We start from the raw sequence: 27,672 nt of genomic DNA, 5'->3' as shown, positions 1-27,672 counted from the left end.
CACACACACACACACACACACACACACACCCTCCCCCTGTGCATGAATTTTGTGCACTGGGCCTCTAGTTAAAAATAACGGAGAATAAGCTGGTAGAGGTGATGGTTATGGCAGAACACTATGTGATCACTATAGAGGTAATCACACTTTATATAGAGGTGGGCATGGAAGGTCTGAGGTGGTGGCATCTGAACACAGAACTGGATGAGGTGACAGAGCAAGCCTTTTCTGGAGAAGGACATTCCAAACAAAGGGCAGCAGATGCACAGGCCCTGAGGTGGGGGTTTGCTTGGCTTGTTCATGACAAGCAAGGTGGCTAGGATGACAGTGAGAAAAGGAAAGAAAGAATGGAAGACCTGCTATGGAAGAAGGACTTGAGATTTTATTCCATGTGTGTTGAGGGGGTTGGACAAGAGAATAGAACTTTTACTTACAGCACAAGGGAAGCCTCTCAAGGGCAGGGATTCTTGTCTTTGGTTTTTTGCTGTTCTTGGCTTTTAGAACAGTGCTCAGTACATTGTAGATGCTCACTAACCGTTGTTTAATTGAACGAATAAATGCATTACAACAGTTTAATTTTATTTTACAGGCTCACAGTAATGAAACCATAGGGAGTGTCCGGTGGAAGATAGCCAAGCAATTGTGCTGTCCTGTGGATAATATACAGATATTTACAAATGATAGTCTGGTAGGTTTAAATAAACTGTGGCCCTTTAGCCTGATACTACCACTATCCTCTTCCTTTTCCTCTCAGTAATTAAGAAACCTCTTTTTGCAGCTGACAGTAAATAAAGATCAAAAGTTACTCCACCAGCTGGGCTTTTCTGATGAACAGATGCTTACGGTGAAGACTTCTGGCAGTGGGACCCCATCCGGGAGCTCTGCAGATTCCTCCACCAGCTCCAGCAGCAGCAGCAGTGGAGTTTTTAGTTCATCATATGCCATGGAGCAGGTATTGAGTAATAAATCATATCTTTTTTAAAACAGGATTTTAATATCTTTATCTTCAGTCCATATAGATTTGGATGATTGTGTCCTTTCCTCTCAGACAAATCCTGACTCTTCAGAAATGTATCCCTGGGAAGCACTGGGCATCAATGGGAGGAGATACATAATTTATCAATCTTCTGGACCACAGACTCTTCTGAGTCCTGAAGCATTCTGTCTGGCCACTTCTGCCGCTCCTCTCATCCACCTCTCTGCATTGAGTCATTGATTTTCCCATTAGCAGTCACACATGCTGTGTTATTTCTATCACCTTAAAAAAAAAAAAAAAAGCTCTCTCTTCCCCAGTTTCACCTTCAGTTCCTGCCCTTTTCTCTCCTTCCCAGATCAGCAAACTATCACCTTAAAAGAGTTCTTTGAACTCTTTTGCCATCCTCTTTTTATGCTCTTTTCAAGGTTATCTCTTACTTCTGCCTCTCAGTCTTCATCTTCTTGACCTTTCAACGGAGTTGGTACATGTGATCACTTCCCCTTGAAATATTTTCTTCACTTGGCTTTCAGGTCTTTGTGTGATTGTATGTTTTTAACTTAGCATAATCTTGCTATAGATGTCAAAGAATCCTTCAGGGTTAGTATTAGTACTGTGGATTTTTTTTAAAAATAACTAGACAGTACTTATATATAGCAAGAATTTAAGAAAGAAATTTCATTCAGAAATGGTATTATGACAGTTAATTAGCAAAAGAAATAGTGTATGTAGCATCTTCAAGTTTAATATGTTATTTCATATTTATCCTGAATTATTAAAAATCTTCACCTATATAAATACATTTTGGGGATGTCTAGTTTCTTATTCCTTTAATCACATCTGAGTCTCTTCTATGCATGTATATTCTTTTCCTACCTTTAGAAAAATCACTTAGATTACACATATATCTATGTATTGTGTGTGAGCATATGTGTTTGTGTATATATCTAAACTAATAAAAGGGTAATATGCTAATTAGACCGGGTGACCAGCCATCTTCCAGATGTCAGACTTCCTTCTGGACAAAGCCATGGTGGTAGGGGCCAAGGCAGAGGCAGTTAGGGGCGATCAGGCCGGCAGGGCAGGGCAGTTGTGAGCCATCAAGCCGACAGGGGAGGGCAGTTGGGGGCCATCAGGCTGGCAGGGGAGCGGTTAGGAGCTAGCAGTCCTGGATTGTGAGAGAGGTGTCAGACTGCCGGTTTAGGAATTAGGCCTAAACCAGCAGTCGGACATGCCCCGAGGGGTCCCAGATTAGAGAGGGTGCAGGCCCGGCTGAGGGACACCACCCTCCATGTGCCAATTTCATGCACCAGGCCTCTAATATGACTTTCATTTTGCTTTTAAGTCACTCATTGGCTTGTTTCCTCCTGATGAGCTCTTGGTCAGCTTTCAGTGGTGCCCACTCTCCATTCTAGTAATTACACCTACCTTTGTTTTATCTCTCTTATTCTGCCTACCATTGGGCACCTGAGCCCCCACCAGCAGGTGGGTATGAGAGGAGAGCTCAGGTAGTAAGCATACCAGAAGGTGAGAGATCTCCGACTGTTCCCATATGCGCTTCATGCAGATGGTCACTGTGCTCCCCTCCATTTCCCCAGTGATCAGGTTTCAGAACTAATATTTGCATTGTGCATTTGATTAAAAAAAGATAATTCTTTTGTAAATTTGTATTTATATTTGCCTTTTTTCCCTCAGGAGAAATCCCTTCCTGGTGTTGTGATGGCACTTGTGTGTAATGTATTTGACATGCTTTACCAGCTTGCCAATCTAGAGGAGCCAAGGTAAATATAAATAGAGGGAACCAAGAAACTTTTCCCTGGAAATGGATTTACTTTACATCTAATTCTAAATGACTCTGTTATTGAAACTGTGATTTATCTGAAAAAATTTCAAATTTGAAAAATTTCAGGATAACTCTACGAGTACGAAAGCTTCTGCTCTTAATACCCACTGATCCAGCCATTCAGGAAGCCCTTGACCAACTGGATTCTTTAGGAAGAAAGGTATGGGTATCTAGGGGGGTTAATTAACTGTCATGGAGTTTTATATCATGATTCAGTGAAAATACAACACCGAATCACACTACATCATTTGATACCTTTTTCTTAATGATTTTTCTTCTTTTGAAAAATACCTCATCTGTAAATGGAAATCAGACTTCGTGTTGGCTTTTAAAGTATCAAAATGGAGTGAAAACTTATGTCAGATTTTAAAACCAGAAGAGTCTTTCATATCATCTACTTCTACCTTCATGATATATGTTAGGAAACCAAAGCCCAGAGAGAATGGAGTACCAGGCTTAGACTCTGGCTCCGATTCTTCTCTCATGATGCCTCTCTGATTGTGATTTGGTTATCTTTTCAGTTTCTCACTGTTGATACGTAAGATTCATTTTATTTAGTTTTTAGGATATCGTTCCATTATGTATATATTGAAATTGTGTTTAACCCATTGTTTATGTTCTCAGAATAAATTAATTTATAACAAAGTTGTTAGAATTAAGTTATGAATTTTATATTTAAGGGGTTGACATTTAGACAACTTAATCTTGTCATATTTGGCTTATATACTAGCTTGAGGGAGAAGAGAGCTAATGTAATAAAACATATCACTAGTACTAGTTCAAAAAATTCTCAAAACTACCACTTTTGCAATCTTATAACTTCATTATCAGTATTTAGAGGTACAAGTTTTAAAAACACAAAACAAATTAAGATGACCTTGTTGATGTTGTTTAAAATAGGATTGTCATGCTGTTGAGCATGTATAGTTTGTGAGATAGAATTTGGTGTCTTATTAATAACTGTAGAGCTCATGTGGTTTTATGAGATTAAGTTTTAGAAAATATCATTGGTGTGGATTATATTTAAAAGGAAAAGACTATCAGAATGTATACAGATATCTGTTTCTTTTTAATTTGTGCTTTTAATACATACATTCTCTTTTTCATTCTCTTAACTTAGAAAACATTGCTGTCTGAAACAAGCTCTCAGTCTTCAAAATCTCCATCCCTCTCTTCAAAGCAGCAGCACCAGCCAAGCGCCAGCTCAATTCTAGAGAGTCTCTTTCGATCTTTTGCTCCAGGAATGTCCACCTTTCGAGTGCTTTACAACTTAGAAGTAAGAAACCTATTTCTTTGCACTTCGTTTTGGTTTGTAGAATCATGCTTTCTGATGACAGAAACACGTTAACAGGTTTACTCTGTTAAAACTTAGTTTTTAAAAAGTACAAAATAGAATATAAATTGGAATATTTTGGTTTTTGCCTTTGTAAATGTCAACTTTTTTCAGTTTATGCTTATGTGCATTGTTATACTTGCAAAATAGCATCTAAATAAATAATTAGGAAGCTTTATTAAAATGTGTCTTTACCTTCCTCTAGAAGTTCTGTAATTATATATAATGCCAGTTATTAATCCTGAGCCTTCTTGCTATTAAATGTATCTTCTTTTTAAAAAAACTGTTGTAGCCGAAACCGGTTTGGCTCAGTGGATAGAGCATTGGCCTGCGGACTGGAAGGTCCCAGGTTTGATTCCGGTCAAGGGCATGTACCTGGGTTGCAGGCACATCCCCAGTAGGAGATGTGCAGGAGGCAGCTGATCAATGTTTCTCTCTCATCGATGTTTCTAACTCTCTATCTCTCTCCCTTCCTCTCTGTAAAAAATCAATAAAATATATTAAAAAAAAATAAAAATAAAAAAACTGTTGTAATTGTTTACATTAATGCAGCTTTATGAGGAATTTGTCAGAAGATATGTTAACATGATTATTTCAAGGTTATAAAAAAAACCGTTAGAAGAATTTGAGCAAAAGAATATTTTTATTACCCTTCTCCTCCAAAGTGGCTTTAAACAAATAGATTTAGTTCAGTAAACATTTACTAATTACTTAACCATCTACAAGTTATTGTGATAGTTAGGGGGTCAGAGTTGGAAAGACAAGGTATTTGCTCCCAGGTCTTATGAGTAAGACATAGGAAGAGGCTGGATATGCTGAGTCTTGAAAGCCAAGCATTAACAAAGCAGTGTGGGAGAGTGACCAGGGGACCAGGTGGAAACAGTCCTGCTCCTGAAGGGTCAGCGATCGGACCCTTGTGCATGTTAGGTCTGGAGAAAATAAAGCTCTAGATGATCTTGCTTGACCTAGGAAATTATATCCAGGCAGTTCGTTATTAAAGAATCCATAGCACTACCTAAGCAGCCTTAATTATCAAATTAATGTTGAGTAGATTTTGAGTGATGATAAAGGCCATAATTACTAATCGGTACCTGGTTGGATATTTTTTCCAAGTTTTATTTCATCTGACAATCTTAATAGATTGATTCATTTTATGGTCTACATGTTGCTTATATGTTCAAACTGTGGTAACATTTCACGTTTGCCTTAAAATAATTACTCTTGTCAAAAGATGTGTTGGATTCAAAAGTAGAAAATACTTAGTGAATATTTAAAAAATAAAGCATACCTTTATTTGATGTGGGCATTTAAAATAGGTAGACTATCCCAAAACAGAAAATTGCTTAGAAATTCTTGGCCAGTTTAAGCCTATAAATTTTGAACTTTCCACTGCTGCCAGATTTGCCTTTAGCTTTCAAATGATTGTCTCAAAAGTTAAGGTATAAATCTTAACATCCACATTTGAGAGCACCTAGAAAAGCAGAATGGCCCAACAGTGGGTCTAGCTTGTCTTTCAGCTACCTAGATGGCAGTATCTTAGAGCCAAAGGACTCAGTAGCAAAATACCTCCAGTACAATTTTAGGACTTCTGTTAACTGGGATTCCTTTGGTAGGTTTTCTTTTGCTTTAGACAACACAAAACATTTGGAAAACATAACACTCCCAAAAGCACTTATCTTTACTATTAGAAAGATTCAATTCCTCCCATTTTGACCTTTAACTTATGTTTGCCTACTAAGAAACTTCTTAGTGGATCTTCCAAATACCCATTGATTTGGAGAAACATTTTATTTTCACTGAATTATTATCCATTTAGCATGGGGAGTGTGTGCACGTGGCTGTCAGCACTCTCTCATAGAGTCACAGAGGGTTTCCATTTTCCTATGTAAGGCTCATGAATCAGGGCTGATGAAACTGTTTCCCAAAGAGCAACTCAGGAGGAAAGCATTTTAAAAATAAAAAATCTCACACTAAAAGTCTAAGCTCATAGAACCCCATAGGTTCATAGGAGCAGATTATTTTTTTTTCAGAATAGGAAAGGATCTTGAATTACATCTAGTTTAAAACCTTGAAGAAATTGAGACAATGAGTCTTTATTTAAAATTCTAAATTATAATAACTAAATTAGCCAGCTCTTTCTGCTTTGTGCCTTGTGCTTATGCTAAACACCTTAAGCTTGCGTTATCTTAATTTAATCCAAACAATCCTCTGGTAAAGGTAATTATTATCCCAATTTAGCTGATGAGAAAACTGAGGCAAAAAGAAAACTTACATGCCTGAGATTATTTCTGTGAAATAATTCTCTTGTCATACCAAAATATTCAGTTAAGCTTTTCTTTAGGTAGGTATAAGAGTGTTATAAAAGGGGCATGGATATTAAAGTGAGATACATCTGGATTTAAATTCTAACCATGTGACCTTGGGTGGGAGGTCACTAAACCTCTCAGGTCACAGTCTTTACCTATAAAATTAAATAATGTACATATGCCATGCATAGTGAGATGAGATAATGCATGTTAAGTACCTCATCTTATACCTAGATGCTCAATAAGTAGGAACAAGTTAGAATCATTAGTGGGGACTCATCTAGCACTTTTAGTAAATGGGCTGTTTTATAAAACTTATATACTTTTTTAAAAAATACGAATTTTTTTTATTGATTTCAGAGAGGAAGGGAGAGGGAGAGGGAAAGGGAGAAGGAGAGAGAGATAGAAACATCAATGATAAGAGAGAATCATTGATTGGTTGCCACACTGGGGATTGAGCCCACAACCCAGGCATGTGTCCTGACCAGGAATTGAACCCATGACCTCCCGGTTCATAGGTCGATGCTCAACCACTGAACTACACCAGCCAGGCTTAACTTACATACTTTTTAAATAACATATCTAGCATACATCTATTCTTATCTAAGCCTGAGAGACAGAGACATTCACATTTGATGGTTTTATGAAAAGAGAGCACATCACCTTTCTTCAAAACAGGTTTTTCTTGCTAAGTAAATAGAACTTGGAAAATGTGATTATTTATTTGTGAAACATCAGCCTCCTTATACTTCTGGGTGGAAAAATGGCATGCAGCATTTAAAGAAATTGTGACTTGAGTTGTGTGATTATTTAGTAAAGGAATAATTTCTGCTGGAAATGTTGGGATGATTAATTGTGCTTATCTATTTCAAGGTTCTAAGCTCCAAACTTATGCCAACAGCTGATGATGACATGGCAAGAAACTGTGCAAAATCCTTCTGTGAGAACTTCCTCAAAGCAGGAGGTTTGAGGTTAGTGTCCCAGTATAATGTTACATGAATTGCAGAAAATAATTCTATTCTTTTTATTAACTTCTCTTGCCAAGCCTTGCTTATTCCTACAAGGTATTATGTGAAGCATTATGAGAGTTTTAATAAGAAGGAATGATGTCTCAGCCTTTGGAATATTTTAATTTGTTTTATGGTTTTTGATTATTTAAAAAACTTAGAGAAGCATGTCTCTTTCTGCTCTGGTAGTGGGGGAGTCTCAGGAAGAGGAAAGGTGAAGAGGCTAAATCAGTTTCTGTTAATCCCACATCCATTTATGCTAAGGCGAATTTGATTCCCAGTAGTCCATGTTGTGGAAGGCATTAGTTCTGAGGCTGCAAAGATAAATTAGGTATTATCCCTGCCCTTAAGAGGCTCATGGTTTAACAGTTATTATAACTATTAATATAAAAGCTTATAAAAATCACTTTCGTGGAGTGGAGGTTATGAAAGAAACTAGTGGTTAAATTGACTAAATTTGGTTGGGGTCATAAGATTAGGAAATGCTTCACTGAAAGTGACATTTGAGTTGGGAGTTGTGAAACCAGTAGTCAGTGTGGTCATTCCCTGGGTAAACAAGGAGGGCAGGGGCACTCTGAGCCAGAGGTGGGGGGCAGGGAATGAATGAAGCACTGAAGAACATGGCCCCTCTTGGGAATATAGTTGCCAGGTGAGGCTAATGCCAAGGACAAGGGAGAGAAATATATAAAGAAGAGTCACATTGAGGAATCCCAACATTGTATTGTAGACCACGGAAAAACAGGAAGTTTATAAACCAGGAATTACCTAGAACTCTGGCTACGTTGGAGAAGAATGGAAATAGAAAAGACCTAAGTTCAGGGAGAACTGTTAAGAGCTGTGACAGTGCTCGAGAGAAGAGACAACAGGTTCTAAATTTAGGGCGGTGGTAGAATGACATTTATGTGGTAAAATAGGCAAGTCTTTATGACTAGATATATGACTACGGTAGGAACATTTATAGATTGACCCTATCATTGCTGCTTGAGAAAGAGGATAAATGGTGACTCTCTAGTCCTTATGGGAAATAAACATGGAAGGAGATGGAAGAAACCGAGGAAGTCAAGAGATATTAATTTGATTGCATAGGAGGTCCCTGTGAGTCATGTGAAGTGGATGGTTTCGATAGGGTGCTCTTGAGAGATGTGGAGATTTGGGAGAGCCATCAATGTAATTGCAGCCATTGCGGCATAAGCAGTTGGTAGAGCTGAGTGGCAGGGATAAGTCTAGGAAGTAGAATCTGTATGCGGATGTCTCTGCTTTACAATGAGTGACCTAAAGGGGGTGACAGTACTTTGATGGGAAGGATAAGAGAAAAGTTCCCTTTTTTTGTTTTGGTTTTAACTTGTAGAAGACTTGATTCTCTTTGTAGGCAGACCAGAAGGGGCTGATGAAAAAGAGACAAATAAAGATGAAAAGGGGATGATCAATTGAGGGACTGTGTTCTGCAGTTGAAAGATTTGCATTAGGAAGAAGTAGGCATGCAATTTCTTCCAGGAGTGAAAACCAACTTGAAGATAGTTAAAGTTCTGTTCGGAGGCCCCGAGGGGAAGAGAAGTTGGGTGAGACCATGGAGAGATAAAGGGGAGGAGAACTAAAGAGAGCTGAAGGAATTCCAAAGCATGTGGAAGGCCTAGTGCACATATGGTTTTATTCTTTGTTCAGTATTGTAGAGATGTTCTTACAACAATTTAATTCAGTTTATTCGGCCAATTACAGAACTATGGTAATAAAGGCATTTTACTTCTGGTTTATTCTTGTATGTCAGTTAACTTATATGCCAGGCAGTTTTCTAAGCAATGAACAGAGTGGCAAGTAGATTAGACCAAAACCCATATCCTCATGAAGCTTACTGTCTAGAGGGGGAAAGAGATAATAAAGGCAGAAGTAAAAGTAACAGTGTATGTCAGGTGGTTATAAGAGCTGCAGAGAAAAATAAGACAAGAGGGGATGGAGGGAATGGTCAAGGAAAGCTTTACTTGATGGGGTGACATTTTACAGACATGATGGAGGTATAGAGTGAGACCATGATCTCCTGGGGAAAGCTGTCTACAGGAGCAGCCACCTTAGTGGAACCCACCTGATGGCTGCAGAGACCAGCAGGAGGCCAGTGTGTTTGGGGCAGTGAGGCAGGCAGCAGAGGGGACGTGAGATTATAGACATAGGTCAGGTTATGTAGGATTTTATAGGCTACTGTGAAAATTGCCTTTTTTCTGTAGGAAATAGGAAACCATTGGAGGATTTGTACAGAGGAGGAGTGTCATGATCTGACTTAATCTTGAAAGGATCTCTCTGGTTGATCTTTTGAGACTAGATTTTGGAGGTGGAGCATTAAGAATGGAAGCAGGAAGCCCTAACTGTTTTTGCTCAGTGGATAGAGCATCAGCCTGTGGACTGAAGGGTCCCAGGTTCGATTCCAGTCAAGGGCATGTACCTTCTTTGCAGGCACATCCCCAGTAGGGGGTGTGCAGGAAGCAGCTGATAGATGTTTCTCTCTCCTCGATGTTTCTAACTCTCTATCCCTCTTCCTTCCTCTCTCTAAAACATCAATAAAAATATATTAATAATAAAAAAAAAGAATGGAAGCAGGAAGAACAGTTGGGAAGCTTCTGCAGTAATATAGATTGGAGTGGCCATGAAAAAACAAGCTTATTGAATACACCAATTCTGGATATATTTTTGAATTGTTAGTTCACATTAGTAAACTCAGGCCAGTTAGCAAGAAGGTAACTATGCAAACATTCCGTGTTGGAGATCCTTCTTTGACTTAACAAGGAGTCTAATTCTAAATGGATGAGAAGGGTTATAGGTATCATAAGAAGTCATTGGGATAGAGATATGTGTGGTTCATTTTATATGTAAGGCTCTTGTAGGAATTTTGAGTGATAGATAACATTTATTAGCAATTAAATTACAGAAATTTTCTTATGAAAGAAATAGAAGTCTTTAATATCCTGTCTTCTTTCTGTTTTTTGAAGTTTGGTTGTAAATGTCATGCAGAGGGACTCCATCCCATCAGAAGTCGACTATGAAACAAGGCAGGGAGTTTATTCTATCTGTCTACAACTCGCAAGGTATGTCAATATGTTGTGTTAGTCTCACAAGGCAAGACTCGACTCTACTTTTCTCACCAATTCAGTCATTTTAAGTAGTATGAAATGAGTTTGAATAAGTCTACCTTTTTATTTCCTTTTAAGATTTTTACTTGTTGGACAAACAATGCCCACGTTATTAGATGAAGACATTGCCAAAGATGGTATAGAGGCACTTTCTTCTCGCCCATTCCGAAACATTAGCCGGCAGACCAGCAGGCAGATGTCCCTATGTGGTACCCCAGAAAAGTCGTCCTACCGACAGTTGTCAGTGTCTGATAGGTATTCTATTAGGGTGGAGGAAATCATTCCTGGTGCAAGAGTTGCAATACAAGTAAGTGATTTGTGTATTCAAGAATTAGTAAGTACCTCCTGTTTAGAAACAACTGGTTGAGGGGCGGGACCATTCGGATATCCTATATATTAAAGGGTAATATGCAAATTGACCAAATTTCGGAACGACAGGTTGCTATGACGTTCACTTACCGCGGGGAGTGGGCCTAAGCTATCAGTCGGACATCCATCTGTGCCAAGAGCTCCCAGACTGCTAAAGGGCACAGGCTGGGCTGAGGGCCTCTAGTATTGAATATTGACATGAATATTAGCTTAAAGGAATTTATAGTAAGAAAGAGACCACTTATTTGGAAATACTATAATTGAAGGTGGAAAATGTCAAGTGTTATAAGAAAACTACAAAGACAAAACATTCTATAGACCTTCAGAGGAAGTGGAATAATTACCTTCACCTGTGGCCTTCATGGATGATTTTATGTGGGAGGTGGCATTTAAGGTAGGCCTTGAAGAATAGATTAGGATTAGATATGTAGAGCTAAGTATGGAGAGTTGGAGAGAGGAGAGTCGTTCAAAAAAAAAAGGAGGGCGTGAGCAAAGTTAGAGAAAACCCAGAGCCTTATTGGGGGCGGTTCGGGGGGCAGGGGGTGTTCACACAGCAGTTCACACAGGCAAAAATGTATTGTGAGGCAGGGGGGAAATGGTGAAAACAAAACTGTTGCCAGGTAATTTAAAGCCAGAACATGGAGATCATAGTTCTTGTTTACAGGTAGCAGAGAGATATTGAAAGTCTTTGAACAGCATGGAAGCATTAAAAAGGTGGTCTTCTAGGTCCGTGGTCGGCAAACTGCAGCTTGCAAGCCACATGCAGCTTTTTGGCCCCTTGAGTGTGGCTCTTCTTAAGCCTTAGGAGTACCCTAATTAAGTTAATAGCAATGTACCTACCTATATAGTTTAAGTTTAAAAAATTTGGCTCTCAAAAGAAATTTCAATCGTTGTACTGTTGATATTTGGCTCTGTTGACTAATGAGTTTGCCGACCACTGCTCTAGGTGATCTTGGAGGGAAAGAATCTCACAAACTGAGACTAGTAGGTCATAGAAGCCAATGGATTTTTCCATCCTTCTGTAGACAATGGAAGTAAATGATTTTACTTCCACTGTGGCTTGTTTCATGAGACTGTCGTGGGCTGCTGCTGCAGGACGACTTGACCTTGTTGGGAGTAGCCAACCAATAAAAGAAAGTAATTCTCTGTTTCCTGCTGGAATTCGAAACAGGCTCAGCAGTTCAGGTACTGATTAAAAAGGATAAAGTAATTAGAGTATTGGGCAAGAAATAGCTGTAAGAATCATCTCTGTATAGTTTGCACATTCCTATATGTATGTCATACTTCATTTAAGAAAAAAAATAAACAGTGGGGACACCAAATCAAACAGTTTTTATCTTGCTCAGTGTAAAATGTCATGAGGCCAGTAACTGTGGCTGTAATAAAAATTCATCTAAGATTCCTTCATGGAAAAGTCATTTTCTTGGTTCAGCCACTTATTTCTACTAGACCTTTATAAGTAGCTTTACTTTTCAGCTTCATTTGGTTTCCCTGTTCAATCTATGAGTTTGTGTATACATCAGTATGAAAAAAAATTTTAATGTGTGACAGATATATAATAAAGTGCAGAAATATTAACACGATTTTTACATATTGTAACCCATCTGCATCACAATAAGGAGTATTTTTAACATCCAAGGAAGACTTTCTAATGGCTCCAAAATTGCACTGTTCTGTCACCTGAAATTAGTTTTGCCCCATAAACTATGTATAAAACAGTCAGGGTCATGAAAAGTGATTAAGTCTCTCTTATTTCTTAGACCAAAGTGTCTTCTTGGATTATTTAATTTCACTTGAGGATTCTGGGGAACACATTAAAAGGCTATGAGAAGATCTACTGGTCCTATGGGACCATAGTAACCTTCTGCTTGCTCCTCTCCAGGAAGCAATTGCAGCTCTGGAAGTGAAGGAGAGCCAGTCGCCCTGCACGCAGGCATCTGTGTGCGCCAGCAGTCCGTGTCCACCAAAGACTCCCTGATTGCTGGCGAGGCTCTGTCTCTCCTGGTTACCTGCCTACAGCTTCGGAGCCAACAGCTGGGTATGCAGGAGGCTTGCTTGGGATTCCTCTCCTTTAGGGAAAGGGGTTTCTGTTGGGAATTATTTACGTGCCTTTATAGATACAAGGTTATGTTATAGAAATGAAGAGGGGCACGCTGGCATGTGGAACAGGTAAGTAAAGTGCTAGAGTAGTGAGATTTTGAGCAAGCATTTACTGAGCACCTTCTATATATAAGGTTCCATAGCGAGTGCTATAAAAAGCAGTATCTTTGCCCTCCAGGAGCTTACTGTCTAGTTGGGGAATTAAAACAACCCTAATTATAGTTCATAAACTATAGAATTTGAATTATATATCAGTAATGACTTCACTTAAAAACTTTGTAATTTAAGATTTGCCCTTTTAACTTTATTGTTGGCTTTAGCAAAGTGGGGCTGTTATGAATCAAACTTTTTGTGTTAAAACATTCCAGGGCTCGGTCCTACATCACTGCGGTCTCATCCATTTTCACAGCTTTCAATTTCTACTATATGCTGATACCTAAATTTGGGTCTCCAACCTGGACTACACCCCTGACATTTCCACTTAGATCTCAAATAGGCTTTCTAGACTTAGCATATACACAACTGAACTATTGATCTGGCCCATGTCAGCTGAGTGTTTTCCCAACTTAATTATTTAGCACTCTTGCTCTGGCCAAAACCTTGGAGTCATCCTCAATTTTTTTTTCACATTCCACTTCTAAGCTGTTGGCACATCCTCCTTTAAACTATATCTAGATTCTACCTCTTCACTATTATTACCCTCTGATCTGCCATCATCTCTTACTTGGATCACAGCCTTTGTACCCTAACTAATCTCCCTGCTTCTACCCTTGCAGTTTATTCTCCACACAGTAAGCAGAGTGGACCTTCTTAAATGTAAGTTAGATCCTATCACTCTTCTGTTTAAAACTTTGCAGTGGCTTCTCAGTTCACACTGAGTAAAAGCCAAATCTTCACTAAGGCCTTCGAGGCTAGACACAATCTGATACCTGTGTGCCTTCACCTTCTCCAGCTCTCCTCACCTACTGTGACTGCTTCAACCACCCTCGCACATTCCTGCCTCAGGGCCCTTGCACTGGCTGCTCCCTCTTCTGGTATCTTCTTCGGCCATCTGTCTACATTGTTCTCTCTTCCTCATTTCCTACAAGTCCTTGCTTAACGTTACTTTTTCAGTGAGACATTCTCTGACCACCTTTTAGAGAAATCACATCACTCCCCTCAAGCTCCAGCACTACCTAAAACCTGCACCTTATTTTTTGCTGTGTCAGTTATCATTTTATAACAAATAATACAATTGATTTACTTGTCATGTTGTCTTCACCCCCTCCGCAACTAGGCTGTAAGCTCCATCAGGACAGATTCTTGTCCATTTTGTTCCCTACTCAGTCTCCAGCACTGTCCAGTGCGTAGTAGGCCCTCAATAAATATTTATTTATTCAGGAATAAAGTCTTAAAGTTTCACTTTTAAAAATTGTGCCAATACATTATGGGCTCTATTCTTCACTGTTATTACTGATTTAGGCTGCCTGTTATATAGATGTGATCATTATGTATTTACTGTAACACCTAAGTTCATTTTATAATATAAACATATAGAAAAGGTTAGAGATTTGTCACGTTGCAATAGTATTCAAAACTATTTACTTTGACAAGAATGCTTTTGAAGGTTTATATATGAGAAGTGTGAGTCATGACATACTTTTGAACACAGGCCATAGTACTTAGTTAAATTTTCCTATAATTGTTTAATTTTAGAGGTATTTTCAAATAAAAATGAAAAAAATTATAACTTCTCTTCAATTTTCTTTATCATTATTTAAGTTTGTGGTAGGGTATATTTTATAGTTCACAAGTATTAGTAGTTTATCAACACAAGACGTATTTATTCTGTGACTGGTATGTGCAAGGCATTGTACTAAAATGTGAAGGTACAAAGATGACCAAGATGGTCCTGCTCACAGGGATGGAGGCAGTTGTCAAAGGTTTTGAATTTGATTCCATGTAGAAGAGATGAATTTCTGTTGTAGTTAGCTTAAGAAATTATTCAGAATTTTTGAAATTTTGAAAATGTATTTCCTAACTTAATTTCCCCCCCCTGCTCCCAATTTTCCTTATTCTTATCATTAGCATCTTTCTATAACTTGCCCTGTGTTGCTGATTTTATCATCGATATTCTGCTTGGATCGCCAAGTGCTGAGGTAAGGATTGTTTACATTACTTCATAAAAAAACCCCTTTGGTCCTCTTCTGTCTTTGGCTCTCTTGATACCTGTAACATTGTAGAGAATACAGAAGGAATGACATCTTGTCCTCTCAGGGAATCATACAAAGTGACCATTTGGACTGCCTGCCCACCTTTCTATTCCATATCCCTCAAAAAGTTAAGAGACTAGTTCTAAAATTAATTTTTGTTTGTTACAAACAAAATATTACAGCCAGTGTTCAACACCCATAGCTGGCAAGGACAGCTGGCATTAAGCATCAACATGTTGGTCAAAATCAAGACCAACTTCAAGCCATGAATTTTCCCTAGATTTTATAATTCTGATTGTCTGGCATGACATTGAAAATTAACTTTCCTTATTTTCATTTATATTAAGTTATAAATCTATTGATTAGAAAAATAAAATGGTTTCGGAAATCAGTTCCCAGAACACACTTGTTTTTAATCCTAGTTTATTCAATGTAAACTTTACCATTAATATTGAAACACTTGGACTCTAGAGTATCCTTCAAAGTGTAGACTTTGAAGGAGAACCATTTTTGAAGCAATCTTTTAAGTGGATGATGGATGTTCTTTGCCACTAATTAATTCCAGATTCGCCGTGTTGCCTGTGATCAACTGTACACTCTTAGTCAGACAGATACTTCAACTCATCCAGATGTACAGAAGCCAAATCAGTTTCTTCTAGGCGTGATTCTCACAGCTCAGCTGCCTCTCTGGTCTCCAACTAGTATTATGAGAGGAGTCAATCAGAGGTACGTGATAAAGATGAGAAAGCTCACATTATACAGAAAGAATAATGAGTTGGGTACTGCTCCCCTAAAGTCCACTGTGCATTATGGAGATGACAGAAGAATCTCTCCTCTTCTAGCATTTGTGTCTGAAAGAGGGCATTTCAGTGTTTTTCCCAATTCAGGATTGGAGAGTTAAAATAATACCAAGGCTTCTCTGTCACCCCCAGTTCCCACCTCCATCTCCCACCTCCCCCTTACCTGGTTGGTAAGAGCCTGAAACAATTCAAGCCAGATCACTGTGTAAAGGTCACACTGCTCATGTCTTCTTAGTGTCACAGTCTCAGCTCAGCATACTTCACAACTCCTCTGTGTATCTGTAATGGTAAAATCATTAATGTGCCTCTTGCTAAAATAATGAAGTTGAATTAATGTAAAAGTAGTTACTTTGTGCTAGGAAAAGTCTCATTCAATTGTTTTTATGAACTTCTTATAATAAAGAAAATTATTTTTATTTTGAAATCAGCCTCTTTTTAATAATTGAAATCTGTTTTTTAGACTGTTGTCTCAGTGTATGGAATATTTTGACCTGAGGTGCCAATTATTAGATGATTTGACAAGTAAGTAAATGTCTAACTTTGATTTGTATGGGGGGAGTAAATTCGAGGGGGTGGGAAAGAGAAAAGAAATCCAAGTGGACATTTCTAATTCTGACTTAATGTATCGAGATATAAGTGAGATTATAACTATTATTTGAGGTTGAATTTTATTTTCCTGAAAATAGCATGTAAACCCCATATGCCAGTTTTCTATTATGTATCCAACTATTATATGCTGAGAGAATCTGTTGATTTTAAAAATTGTCAAAGGCGCTTATACTTTAATTAAACTGATACAGAGCTATTAAGAAGTCTTTCTAGTATGGTCCATTCTGATCATTTTTCAAAAGTTGATTATTGAAAGAAAGAGGAAATGTCTATTGAGATGTGTTGATAGTAATAGAAGTGAGTGAGAGAAGTAGACAGGATTCGTATCTGGTGCCGGTCCAGCTTTGGCTGACCCTGACGTATCCCTTTTTACCTCCTCATCTGGGACCCTGCTTGCTGTAGCTTATAGTGCAGGGAAAGTAGAGCATAATCACTCCTCTCCTACCCAACCCCAATTTCCAATATGGAATCTTGTTTTAAATCCTTTTTGGAGGGGAAGTGAAATATGCTTCATATGAGCAGTTCTCTGGAGTTTGGCACATTGTTTGGAATCCTGAACTCCGCTACTGTGTTGTTGACCTCTCTCCTTTGCAGAACTCTGCCCCCTGGAGGCGTAGGTAACACTGTGGGAGCATTGGCTCTCCTCATACCCTTCCATCTTTCCTTCTCAACAAAGGAGCTTATTTTAAACAAGGATTGTCTCCTTCATCTTACATCCCCAGCTTGTAACACAGTGACCTGCACAGAAGAAGCACTCAGCATATGTTTGGTTTATGACTGAGAGTGAGTGAAGGAAGGAAGGAATATGCATGAGCTGTCATAGTCCTATGGGTATAGCTAGAGCCTGAGATTTATTCATGACAGCGCTTGTTTGTTTTTTGAGTTTGACGAAGTGAAAGTTTGGGACATCTCTCTGCCTACTTTAATTCAGGATTTTGACTCCATCAAGGGAAATACTTCTCTTTAAGAAATTGATTTTTTTTTCCTTAGCTTCAGAAATGGAGCAGTTAAGAATCAGCCCAGCTACCATGCTTGAAGATGAGATTACTTGGCTGGATAACTTTGAACCTAATCGCACAGCTGAATGTGAGACCAGTGAAGCAGACAACATCTTATTGGCAGGACACTTACGGCTCATTAAGACCCTTCTTTCACTCTGTGGGGCAGAAAAAGAAACCCTGGGTAATTATTGCTTCATCTTGTGATGTGACAGAATAGCTCATTTTCAGTTCCTGCCATAGTATCGTGTGTAATTGGGAAAATAAGATAAGTGCTAAGTGTTGCATAGAAAATTGGCCCTTCAGGCAATAGGAGATTGTCTGGCTTAATGCCTAACGAATTTAAGGTATATTTTACCGGTGTCATTAAACTATATAGGGAATTTTATAGTGTTCAAAAGAGTTGGATCACATAACTTAATACCAAATAAAAATTATAATTCAAAGTAGGTTTTTCTCTTTTTGCTGTTGGGTACTTTATAAAATATAATCTGTTGTATACCTTACTTCTTTTAAGAGTAATTTTCTTCTAGGGGGGCAGCCCCCAACCACTACCCCTAGAAGATGGATGAGTCTCCTGAGTTACATATGTAATTTGTACAAATATATTAAGTATTATAATTATATTCAGGAAACAAATCAAAACAGTAATTACCACATTTATCACACAAACTAAGCTCTACAAAAAAATCTTTTTAGCAACTGGGGATACATAGAAAAGAGTGATTCTAAACCAGGGTAAGAAGGGCAGATTATTTTTACCTAATGAAGGCAAGATTTTTAAAAGTTTTAAAACCCCTTAAGTGGATTCCCTATGCCCCAAGTTAGAATTATTTATTCAAACCATCTATCTTGTGCTGTTCTTGGCATTTGTGTTTCTAAAATGAAAATTCGACTCCTTTCACTCTGTTGTAAGTCCATAAAGGAAGGTACCCTCGTTTGTCTATCTTTATATCCTGTACCCTGACCCTACCAGCCATCCCCACCCCTCTACACCAAGAGCTTTGCCAAAAATTAAGCATTAAACTAAATTGAATGCCCTGCTATTGAGTGGCTTAGGTGCCTTTGCCTTTGATATGAAGTGCAAGACAGGATCTTTGAATTAAAATGTGTGTTCATCCTCAACATGAATATTATGCTCTATTCCAGGTTCATCACTCATTAAACCATTGTTAGATGACTTCCTTTTCCGAGCTTCTAGAATTATTTTAAATAGTCATTCTCCAGCTGGCAGTGCCGCCATCAGTCAACAGGACTTTCATCCAAAGTATGGAAAATGCACGTTGTGTTCAGTTTTGGTAAAAATTCTAATTCAAAACATTAGTCCAAAAAGATTTTCTTAACTTGGAGTTTGTCTTCTATCTTGTGAGTGTGCATAGCTTATAAGATCTTATGCACTATACAAAGAAATGCATGTAAAGAGACTTTCATATTAATTTCTGTGGGTAGAAAGGTGGAAGATCCTTTTGTAATACTAACCCTATATGGGTGGTGTTTATACTCTTTTTTTTAAAAATATATTTTTATTGATTTTTTACAGAGAGGAAGGGAGAGGGATAGAGAGTTAGAAACATAGATGAGAGAGAAACATCAATCAGCTGCCTCCTGCACCTCCCCCCACCCCAACTGGAATGTGCCCGCAACCAAAGTACATGCCCCTGACTGGAATCGAACCTGGGACCCGTCAGGGATACTCTTAAAGATAGGAGGTTATTTGCTCTGAATCTGACTTTGTTCTATTCTCATGAAAACCAGAGTTAATTGAGTAATCCCGAGGAAACTGAAGATTTGGCATTTATCCAGTCGAAAAAATTCCTACATAATTCAGTGGTTGATAAAATGGGCAAGGCATAATAAGCAATATTTTATGGAACCCTAAAGGAATCCTATGTGGGAATATTTCTCCACTTAGAGATCCCTTATTAGCATAATCTGTTTTAGGTAAGAAGCCTTCATTAGGACTCTTGGAATGTCACTCAGGATGGAGTGACTCCAATCCCTAGTCCTGTCCCAACCTGTTCTAGAAGATTGGTACTAACTCCATGGGAGTCTTTTCTTAAAGCAGTAGAAATATATGAGTACATTAATTTTTAGTGAACAGAGAAAATAAATTTTCAATTTTACAGACATTTTTATTCGTGAATTCTCACTTTATTAAAAGTAAAACCTTCATCCACAAGGAGTTATTTTTTAAATCATATATAGTGCCTTGAATAGAAAAGGAAACATTTTGTTTCATCTCTCCTCAGTGCACCGAATGGTGTTCATTTATCCCCATTACTCCCAGCATTTTCCTGAATCATAAAGCCAGAAAGAGATTAAAATACACAGAAACTCTTTCGCAGTAATGCCATTTTCATATCACACTAACAGCAAAAGAACTTATTAATATTTAGCCTGTGTATGTGGTACCTCCTATTCATTCTTGTCCTTTGTAACCCAGAAGTCCATGCCTCAGTGGCTGGCTCAGTGCTGATCTGAAAGCCTCACCGCCCCCTCTTGAGCACATCTTCTACACTCCACTTCCTAAGTGTTTCTTCTACACTCCACCTGAAAAGAAAAGTGTCTCTCTGTTAGTAGAGTGTTCCACAGTACCTGCTTATGGATGTATGTCCTCTTTTCTGTGTATCCTTCCTAACCTGTGATCATAGTATTGCAAGGTTGGCATAGGTGATAGTGAGAAATTACTATTGATCCCCAAAGTTGTAATCATTAAAGGTAAGCAGTCTAAACATATTGATTGAGAAAATTATGTATTTTTGTCTCCATTTTTTTCTGCAAAATGGAAAGTTGATTAGTGTCCTTGAAAAATATTTTAGCTGTAGGCACATATAAAATGTTTATGGGCATCTATTCTGATTTCCATAGCTTTCTTTTTCTGCCCTTTAGATATTTGAATTTCAGGGTGATATCTACAGAAATCTTTCTTGCTATCTACTTTAATTGAAAAATAGTTATTTCCATGTTGGGATTTTGATAAAATTTTCAGACTATCCTCTGTTTTTACTCATATGTCCCATAGATAAGAATACTCTGGAATCATACATGACAGATTTTGCTACTTCTTCATCAGGCCACGAAGATATTTAGCTCTAAACCATATTCATCCCTCCAGTATTCATGGCCTCCGCCTTTGTTAAGTCAGCACTCCCACTAGATTTCTAGAGTTCTGCCAGCAGACCTGACTTAACCTAACTCTTTAGGGAATTACAGCTCTTATACTTTCATTGCAAAAATTGACTTGGACTAATTGACTTGTGTCTTTTGTTTTTAGGTGTAGTACAGTGAATAGCCGATTGGCAGCCTATGAAGTCCTTGTAATGTTGGCTGATAGCTCACTTCCAAATCTTCAAATTATTACAAAAGAACTACTTTCCATGCATCATCAACCGGACCCTGCTCTTACCAAGGAGTTTGATGTACGTTTTCTAGACCTTGGGGCACTTAATTTTTTTAGAGTGGTCTCCTAAACATAGAGTTTTTAAAACTATGTTTTCATTTTTCTAATCACAAAGAAAGTCAGGATTACTCTTTTACTTATCATGCTTATATACTCAAGTCAACTATAGTCTATGATGTATTACTTAATGGTACCCTTTTAATTAATTAAAGAGGATACATTTTCAAGTCAGTTAATAATTACTCTCAGTAAAAAGTAGCATTTCAACCTATTTCTTGAGTACGTTTATGCTTGGCAAGACACTAGAGACAAATAAGCATTGGCTCTGTCACACTGCAGTCTTTGTTCAGTTAAATTCAACTAAGATTGATTGAGTTTACTATTTGCTAAGAGGTGTGTTGGGCTTTTGGAGCTCAAAACTAAAGATTGATGCCAGCCCTCAAGGTCAGTGTATAATGGAAGAGACAGATCCATAAGCAGGTAATTTCAATATAATGGGATCAAATTTAAGATAGAGGTATGTGTGGAAAACTCTACTAACAGAGAGACACTTTACCACCAGGTGGTGGTGTTTTGGAAGGCTTCTTAGAAAACGTGAAATTTAAAATAGAGCCTTAAAGACTGTGAGCCCATTGAAGCAAGATGGCAAGGTCAGTCCAGCTGTGGGCAAACCTGTGGAGTCCTGGAGCAGCACATTATATGTTGGGATTGCAAGAGGGAAGCAAGTTGTGGTGCGCTGGAGTATCGGACCAGGAGTGGGAGGGCACTTCTACAGCTGCTTGTACGTTCTCCACTAACATCACAGTCACTTGAGCTGAGTGTTATGAAACATACAGTGTAGGCAGGAAAGGAAGTGGAAACAGGCGTTCTAAATAGAGAAAATGGCACTTGCAGAGTAAAATGTGATGCATAGTTTTACATGTATGTAATCAGATTAAAATGGAAATTTTATTATTTTCATAAATCAGGAATTATAGCAGCATAATGAAAAATGCCTTATATAAATATATTTTTAGCACTGTTATAAAACAATTTTTCTTATTTTTAAACTTTTCTTTTTTTAAATCTATGCTTTGGACTACAAGCAAATTACAGTGGTAATAGATCTTAGAAATCACCCTGCTCTAAGTGTATGTTGAATGTAAATATGTTCCTTTCCATTCAAAAGATCGACAGGGTCTTGTCAGTTGGTTAGGTATTACATGGATACAGATGCTTGATATTTGCAGATAACGTGGGTCTGGTCATGGCATTAGAATCGGGAGACTCAGCTGTAACAGCATTTAAGAGAATGTCATTACAATACCTTTCCACTTGGAGAAGTGCCATGTTGAACTTTATCCAAGATGCCCTTTCTTGATTATTTGTGCATAGAAAAGCGCTGCACTGGGATCTACATTATTACAAACATCTTTACGTGAAATGCTAAGGCATTTACCTGTTTATTTAATTGTGTGCTTATTAGAGGAAGTTGAGTAGAAGAGTGTTCCCTTCTCAGAAAGGAAGGGAAGGAATATGTGCTTTCCTTGACCATCTAGACTGGCCTGATCAGGATTCTTCAGAGTAAACACTTCATAGAACCCTAATCCTTTTTTTCCTTTTTTTAGAGTATCGCCTCAATTTGTAAATATGTATTAGTATATTTACTTGATCAATACCTGTCTACCCTACGATTGTGAGCTCCTTTGAGATCAGGGTACATTTGAGCTCTCTCTCGTATCCTGGCATAGTTTCTGGCTTATATGCTGTGTACTTTATGAACTAAAAAGAAACATTGATATGATAGTATATTTATAATTATGTCAGCATCTGCAGAGCTACTTCATGAACACAGGTTTTGCTAGGTTGACTCAGTACGCTGGATGAATAAATCTGAGTTTATCTCTTTCCCCCTTGTATTAGAGCTATGAGGACATGTGCTGAGGGCAGACACTAATTCTCTCTCTTTCTCCTCCTCTCCTTCCTAGTACCTCCCCCCAGTGGACAGCAGGTCCAGTGCAGGGTTTGTGGGTTTGAGGAATGGTGGCGCCACATGTTACATGAACGCCGTCTTCCAGCAGCTGTACATGCAGCCTGGTCTCCCTGAGGTGATTTCCTTCCTCTTGCCTGTTTGGTGTGATAAGTAATGTGTACATTGCCTGAAAATTGCTCCACATTCATATAGTGCAATTTGGGGGTTACTAAAATTAGAATACTTAAGTGTTCTTCAGTGGCTCCTAAAATAATGCTAGAGTAGTCGCACATTTTTATATATCTGCTGCAGTAATATGTTGCCTGTTTGACAGATGGGTTTGACCTAATTCACATGTGATATTTGAACTCTTAAGTTATTTAAGTTGCTAACATTTTTAGTATTTTAGAAATATTTTTACAGTCACATTCAAACACGTAGCATTCTAAAAGAATAATGTATGGACTCCCACGTACATAAGTCAAGGTTATCTGTAAAACAGTTAAATATTTCTAACTTTATACTTCGTGTCTTTTCAGGCGTTACTTTCAGTGGATGACGACACTGACAATCCAGATGATAGTGTATTCTACCAAGTGCAGTCTCTGTTTGGGCATTTGATGGAAAGCAAGCTGCAGTATTATGTACCTGAGAACTTTTGGAAGGTATTTCACTAGTAACTCTAGATTTAAAGATGTTGAATATTTGGAGTTTGGCTACATTCTTTCTCTAGTGATAGTTGTCTCTTGTCTTTATTAATTCTAGATTAATCCCATTGCCAGAACCTACAGAAGAGTTGTCTATACCATTCTTTAAATTGGTCCTTCATTTCAAGTTATTAGAATAGTCATTTGTAATTTCTATGTATTTGCTCATCTTAATTACTTTGGATATTTCTCATGATTCTTATCTTAGCTCTTTCAAGTATTTGTTCAACTCATTCCTCAGAACCTATGCCAATTTCACTAATGCCTCTAAATAAAGAACATTCTTTTATAACATTGCTTTTCTGTGTTTCACGGGAGGAGTAGCTTGTACTTTCCCCCATAGGTGGGTTAGTTTGTAAGAGAGAAGCTCTCTGTTCATGGCCTTGGCTCTCATCCTGTGGCTTCATAGACCTGTTAGGATGGTAAAGGGACCAGAGAAAAGCATGAGTAGCTGAACACAAGCTCATCTCACTTCAGTAAAAACGTTTGCATCCTAATAGTGAACTTAGTTCTTAGAAGCATTAAGTGCTCTTTTACATCCTTTTTCTATCATACTCAGAAGTTGCTACTTTTCCTTTAATGACATTTAATTCTTGTTACGTAGATTTTCAAAATGTGGAACAAAGAACTTTATGTGAGAGAACAACAGGATGCGTATGAGTTCTTCACTAGCCTCATTGATCAGATGGATGAATATCTCAAGGTAGACAAAGTTTTATTTTCCCTCTAACCCCTCAAACTAGTATAAGAGCAGTGGTTTAGGATTTGGGACTGCTGTGAAACTGACAAGTCAGAAATTGATCATCTTGCATACAACAACTATATATCATTTCTTCTGGGTTTGAACATCAAAACATATACAGATCACTAAAATTATACATTTCTTCTTACTTCATTTAACACTTGATAAAGTATGTGATTCTCAGTCTACACTCCATAATAATAATCATTTGTATCTGCCTACTCTTACCTGCATGCATTAAAGTAACCTGGCCTCAGAGAAGTGCTGTAAGCACTGGTGGCCCCATGCAGAGCTGTCTTGCTTTGGCAAAGGGAACAAAAGGGCTAGATTAAAAGTTGTTTGTGGTGATGTTTAAACCCAGAGTTTTAAACATGTGACAGACTTCCTAAATGGTACTGCCTTCTAAGTTACAGACCTCCCATTACTGCCAACATGTGCCTCTCTTCTCAGTGGTAGGCACGTTTTCTAAATTTATAGCATTGTCTGCAAGGGAAAAGAAAAGGTTGTGGAGAGTCGGTACTGCCTTGTGAGTGAGGCATGGGAAGAAGGAATTGGTCTTGGAGAGTGCTGTCCTGTCAGCAACTCTGACTGACCTCTATCCTCCGCCTTTTCTGATCACTCGTAACAGTGGGTCTAATGGGTTATAATCCTTTCATTAGTTCCCAGATTAAACTGCCAAGATGACTTCTTTTATTTTGGTGGTTGCATTGACATCTGTGTTTTAGCTTAGTTTGTTCTAAATAAAATTCTGTGTAAACAACCTATAAATTCTAGGTATATCAACTGAAAATTTATGAACTTTTTATTCCAACAGAAAATGGGAAGAGACCAAATTTTTAAGAATACTTTTCAAGGCATCTATTCTGATCAGAAAATCTGTAAAGACTGTCCTCACAGGTTAGTGAAGATTTCATTAACATTAAAAAATGATTATTATAGCCCTATCCGGTTTGGCTCAGTGGATCGAGCGTTGGTCTGCGGACTGAAAGATCCCAGGTTCAATTCTGGTCAAGGGCGTGTACTTGGTTGCGGGCACATCCCCAGTAGGGGGTATGCAGAAGGCAGCTGATCAATGTTTCTCTCTCATCGATGTTTCTAACTCTCTATCCCTCTCCCTTCCTCTCTAAAAAAATCAATAAAAAATATATTTTAAAAAATGATTATTATAATTAAGTGATTCTTCTAGTAGGTTATGAACTTTGCATTTGTTGAGAGACTTGCAGATATCTCTCTCAAGTGTTTATTGAATTAAATTTCTTTGCTTTCAATTTCTTTGTTGAAATTCATAATTTTAAGCAATTCTGAATTGTCAGATTGATTATTTTAATTTGGTAGTGTACTTTTTAAAGGATGAGGAAAGTTATGGTTAATTTCACTGATTGTGAATAGTTTTGTGTTTAATCTCAGGTATTATGATACTTTAAAGTTTTTCAAATTTCGTTGTTGATCATGGTTTTTCTGTTATTTCCTAATCAGATATGAGCGAGAGGAAGCTTTCATGGCTCTCAATCTAGGAGTTACTTCCTGTCAGAGTTTGGAAATTTCTTTGGACCAGTTTGTTAGAGGAGAAGTTCTAGAGGGAAGTAATGCCTATTACTGTGAAAAGTGTAAAGAAAAGGTATTTCACGTGCCCTTTTTATAAAACTCACTTAATCTTTTATTCCATGTACTTTATGTAAGATCACTTTTAAGCTCTGTTACTTCCGTTAGATTGTGTCATCCCTTGTGTTTACACAGGTGGTAAGGAGAAACCTATGACCTTTGTATTATTTACTTGGCTGTTTTATTTTCTCCAAGGAGCTAATTGGGTTTTGCTTTTCTTTAGAGAATAACAGTCAAAAGGACCTGTATTAAGTCTTTACCTAGTGTCTTGGTCATTCACCTAATGAGATTCGGATTTGACTGGGAAAGTGGACGCTCCATTAAATATGATGAACAGATAAAGGTAACTTTTTTTCCCCTGAAAGTTTTTATAACCGTTACTGCCTCGTTCACCTTTTATCATTTTCTTTTAATATTTTCAAATTTCATGTAAAGTGTGAAAGGCTATAGCCTCAGCACTCTGAGGAGTACGTAGCCCTTGTCCGAGCAGCTGCTGCCAGTGGAACTGTGTGTGACCGTGAACAGTGACCCTCATGTGCAGAGGCACCTGGTGTCAGCTGTGACGTCAGATGCTTTCCTTAACGCTCAAGGAGAGGTCACTTGTACGCTCCCAGATTGTGAGCCATTGGGAGGTTTTGCACTTAAATTGGAGAGGTAGTCCTAGCTTACAGTAGGAAACACTCATCCCCTTCTTTGTATCTGACTTAATTGTACGTTATGAATGGAGAACATGAATGTGCTCCTTTGCTTTTTTTTAATAGTTTCCCTGGATGTTAAACATGGAGCCGTACACAGTTTCAGGAATGGCTCGCCAAGATTCATCTTCTGAAGTTGGTGAAAATGGACGAAATATGGATCAGGGAGGTGGAGGGTCTCCACGAAAGAAAGTTGCCCTCACAGAAAACTATGAACTTGTCGGTGTCATCGTACACAGTGGGCAGGCACATGCCGGCCACTACTATTCCTTCATTAAGGATAGGCGGTAAGGGGTTCTCCCAAGAGTCCCTCTCTGTTCTTCCAGTATCTCTCCTCCACCCCCCTGCCCTCCTATATATCTGTCCTCTACCCCCCTTCCCTCCTGTATATCTGTCCTCCACTCCCCTGCCCTCCTGTATATCTGCCCTCCACTCCCCTGCCTTCCTGTATATCTCTCCTCCACTTCCCTGCTGTCCTGTATATCTCTCCTCCACTCCCCTGCCTTCCTGTATATTTCTCCTCCACTCCCCTGCCATCCTGTATGTCTGTCCTCCACTCCCTTACCCTCCTGTATATCTCTCCTCCACTCCCCTGCCTTCCTATATATCTCTCCTCCACTTCCCTGCCCTACTGTATATCTCTCCCCCCACTTCCCTGCCCTCTGTATATCTATCCTCCACTCCCCTGCCCTCCTGTATATCTGTCCTCTGCTCCCCCTGCCCTACTTTATCACCCACACTTACCATTATTATACAAAGAAGCTTTGCATTGTTCTTTGGTCTTATTTAATATTGCATTTTTTAAATTGTAACCGTCTTTATGCTTCAATTTGCAAAGTTGTTTTAGAAATTAGAATAACTGTTGCTATATTTTTCTTAGGTATTTTCAAATGGTAATCACCTGCTATGTTTATAGACAATACAAAGAA

The 27,672-nt window shown here is 38.2% G+C and overlaps 1 protein-coding gene across 3 annotated transcripts in view; it reads left to right on the top strand.

Moving 5' to 3' along the window:
- USP24 (ubiquitin specific peptidase 24) overlaps positions 1-27,672 on the top strand; it is a 97,319-nt gene that overhangs the window by 42,287 nt on the left and 27,360 nt on the right. For all 3 annotated transcript variants that reach the window (XM_015566967.1, XM_015566965.1, XM_015566966.1), the window contains 23 exons: positions 590-688; positions 779-952; positions 2,669-2,754; positions 2,883-2,976; positions 3,937-4,092; positions 7,329-7,426; positions 10,438-10,533; positions 10,657-10,885; positions 11,973-12,132; positions 12,830-12,985; positions 15,115-15,185; positions 15,805-15,965; positions 16,500-16,561; positions 17,639-17,830; positions 18,796-18,913; positions 20,921-21,065; positions 23,014-23,133; positions 23,537-23,662; positions 24,309-24,407; positions 25,261-25,343; positions 25,923-26,064; positions 26,272-26,391; positions 26,810-27,030. In XM_015566967.1, the coding sequence (XP_015422453.1) occupies positions 590-688; positions 779-952; positions 2,669-2,754; positions 2,883-2,976; positions 3,937-4,092; positions 7,329-7,426; positions 10,438-10,533; positions 10,657-10,885; positions 11,973-12,132; positions 12,830-12,985; positions 15,115-15,185; positions 15,805-15,965; positions 16,500-16,561; positions 17,639-17,830; positions 18,796-18,913; positions 20,921-21,065; positions 23,014-23,133; positions 23,537-23,662; positions 24,309-24,407; positions 25,261-25,343; positions 25,923-26,064; positions 26,272-26,391; positions 26,810-27,030 (3,008 nt within the window). The remainder of the gene's footprint in view (positions 1-589; positions 689-778; positions 953-2,668; positions 2,755-2,882; positions 2,977-3,936; positions 4,093-7,328; positions 7,427-10,437; positions 10,534-10,656; positions 10,886-11,972; positions 12,133-12,829; positions 12,986-15,114; positions 15,186-15,804; positions 15,966-16,499; positions 16,562-17,638; positions 17,831-18,795; positions 18,914-20,920; positions 21,066-23,013; positions 23,134-23,536; positions 23,663-24,308; positions 24,408-25,260; positions 25,344-25,922; positions 26,065-26,271; positions 26,392-26,809; positions 27,031-27,672) is intronic.

Source organism: Myotis davidii, unplaced genomic scaffold, assembly GCF_000327345.1.
Source record: "Myotis davidii unplaced genomic scaffold, ASM32734v1 scaffold79, whole genome shotgun sequence".
NCBI classification, from domain to species: domain Eukaryota; kingdom Metazoa; phylum Chordata; class Mammalia; order Chiroptera; family Vespertilionidae; genus Myotis; species Myotis davidii.
The sequence above is the reverse complement of the archived record's forward strand: the minus strand, read 5'-3'. Positions and strand labels throughout refer to the sequence as shown.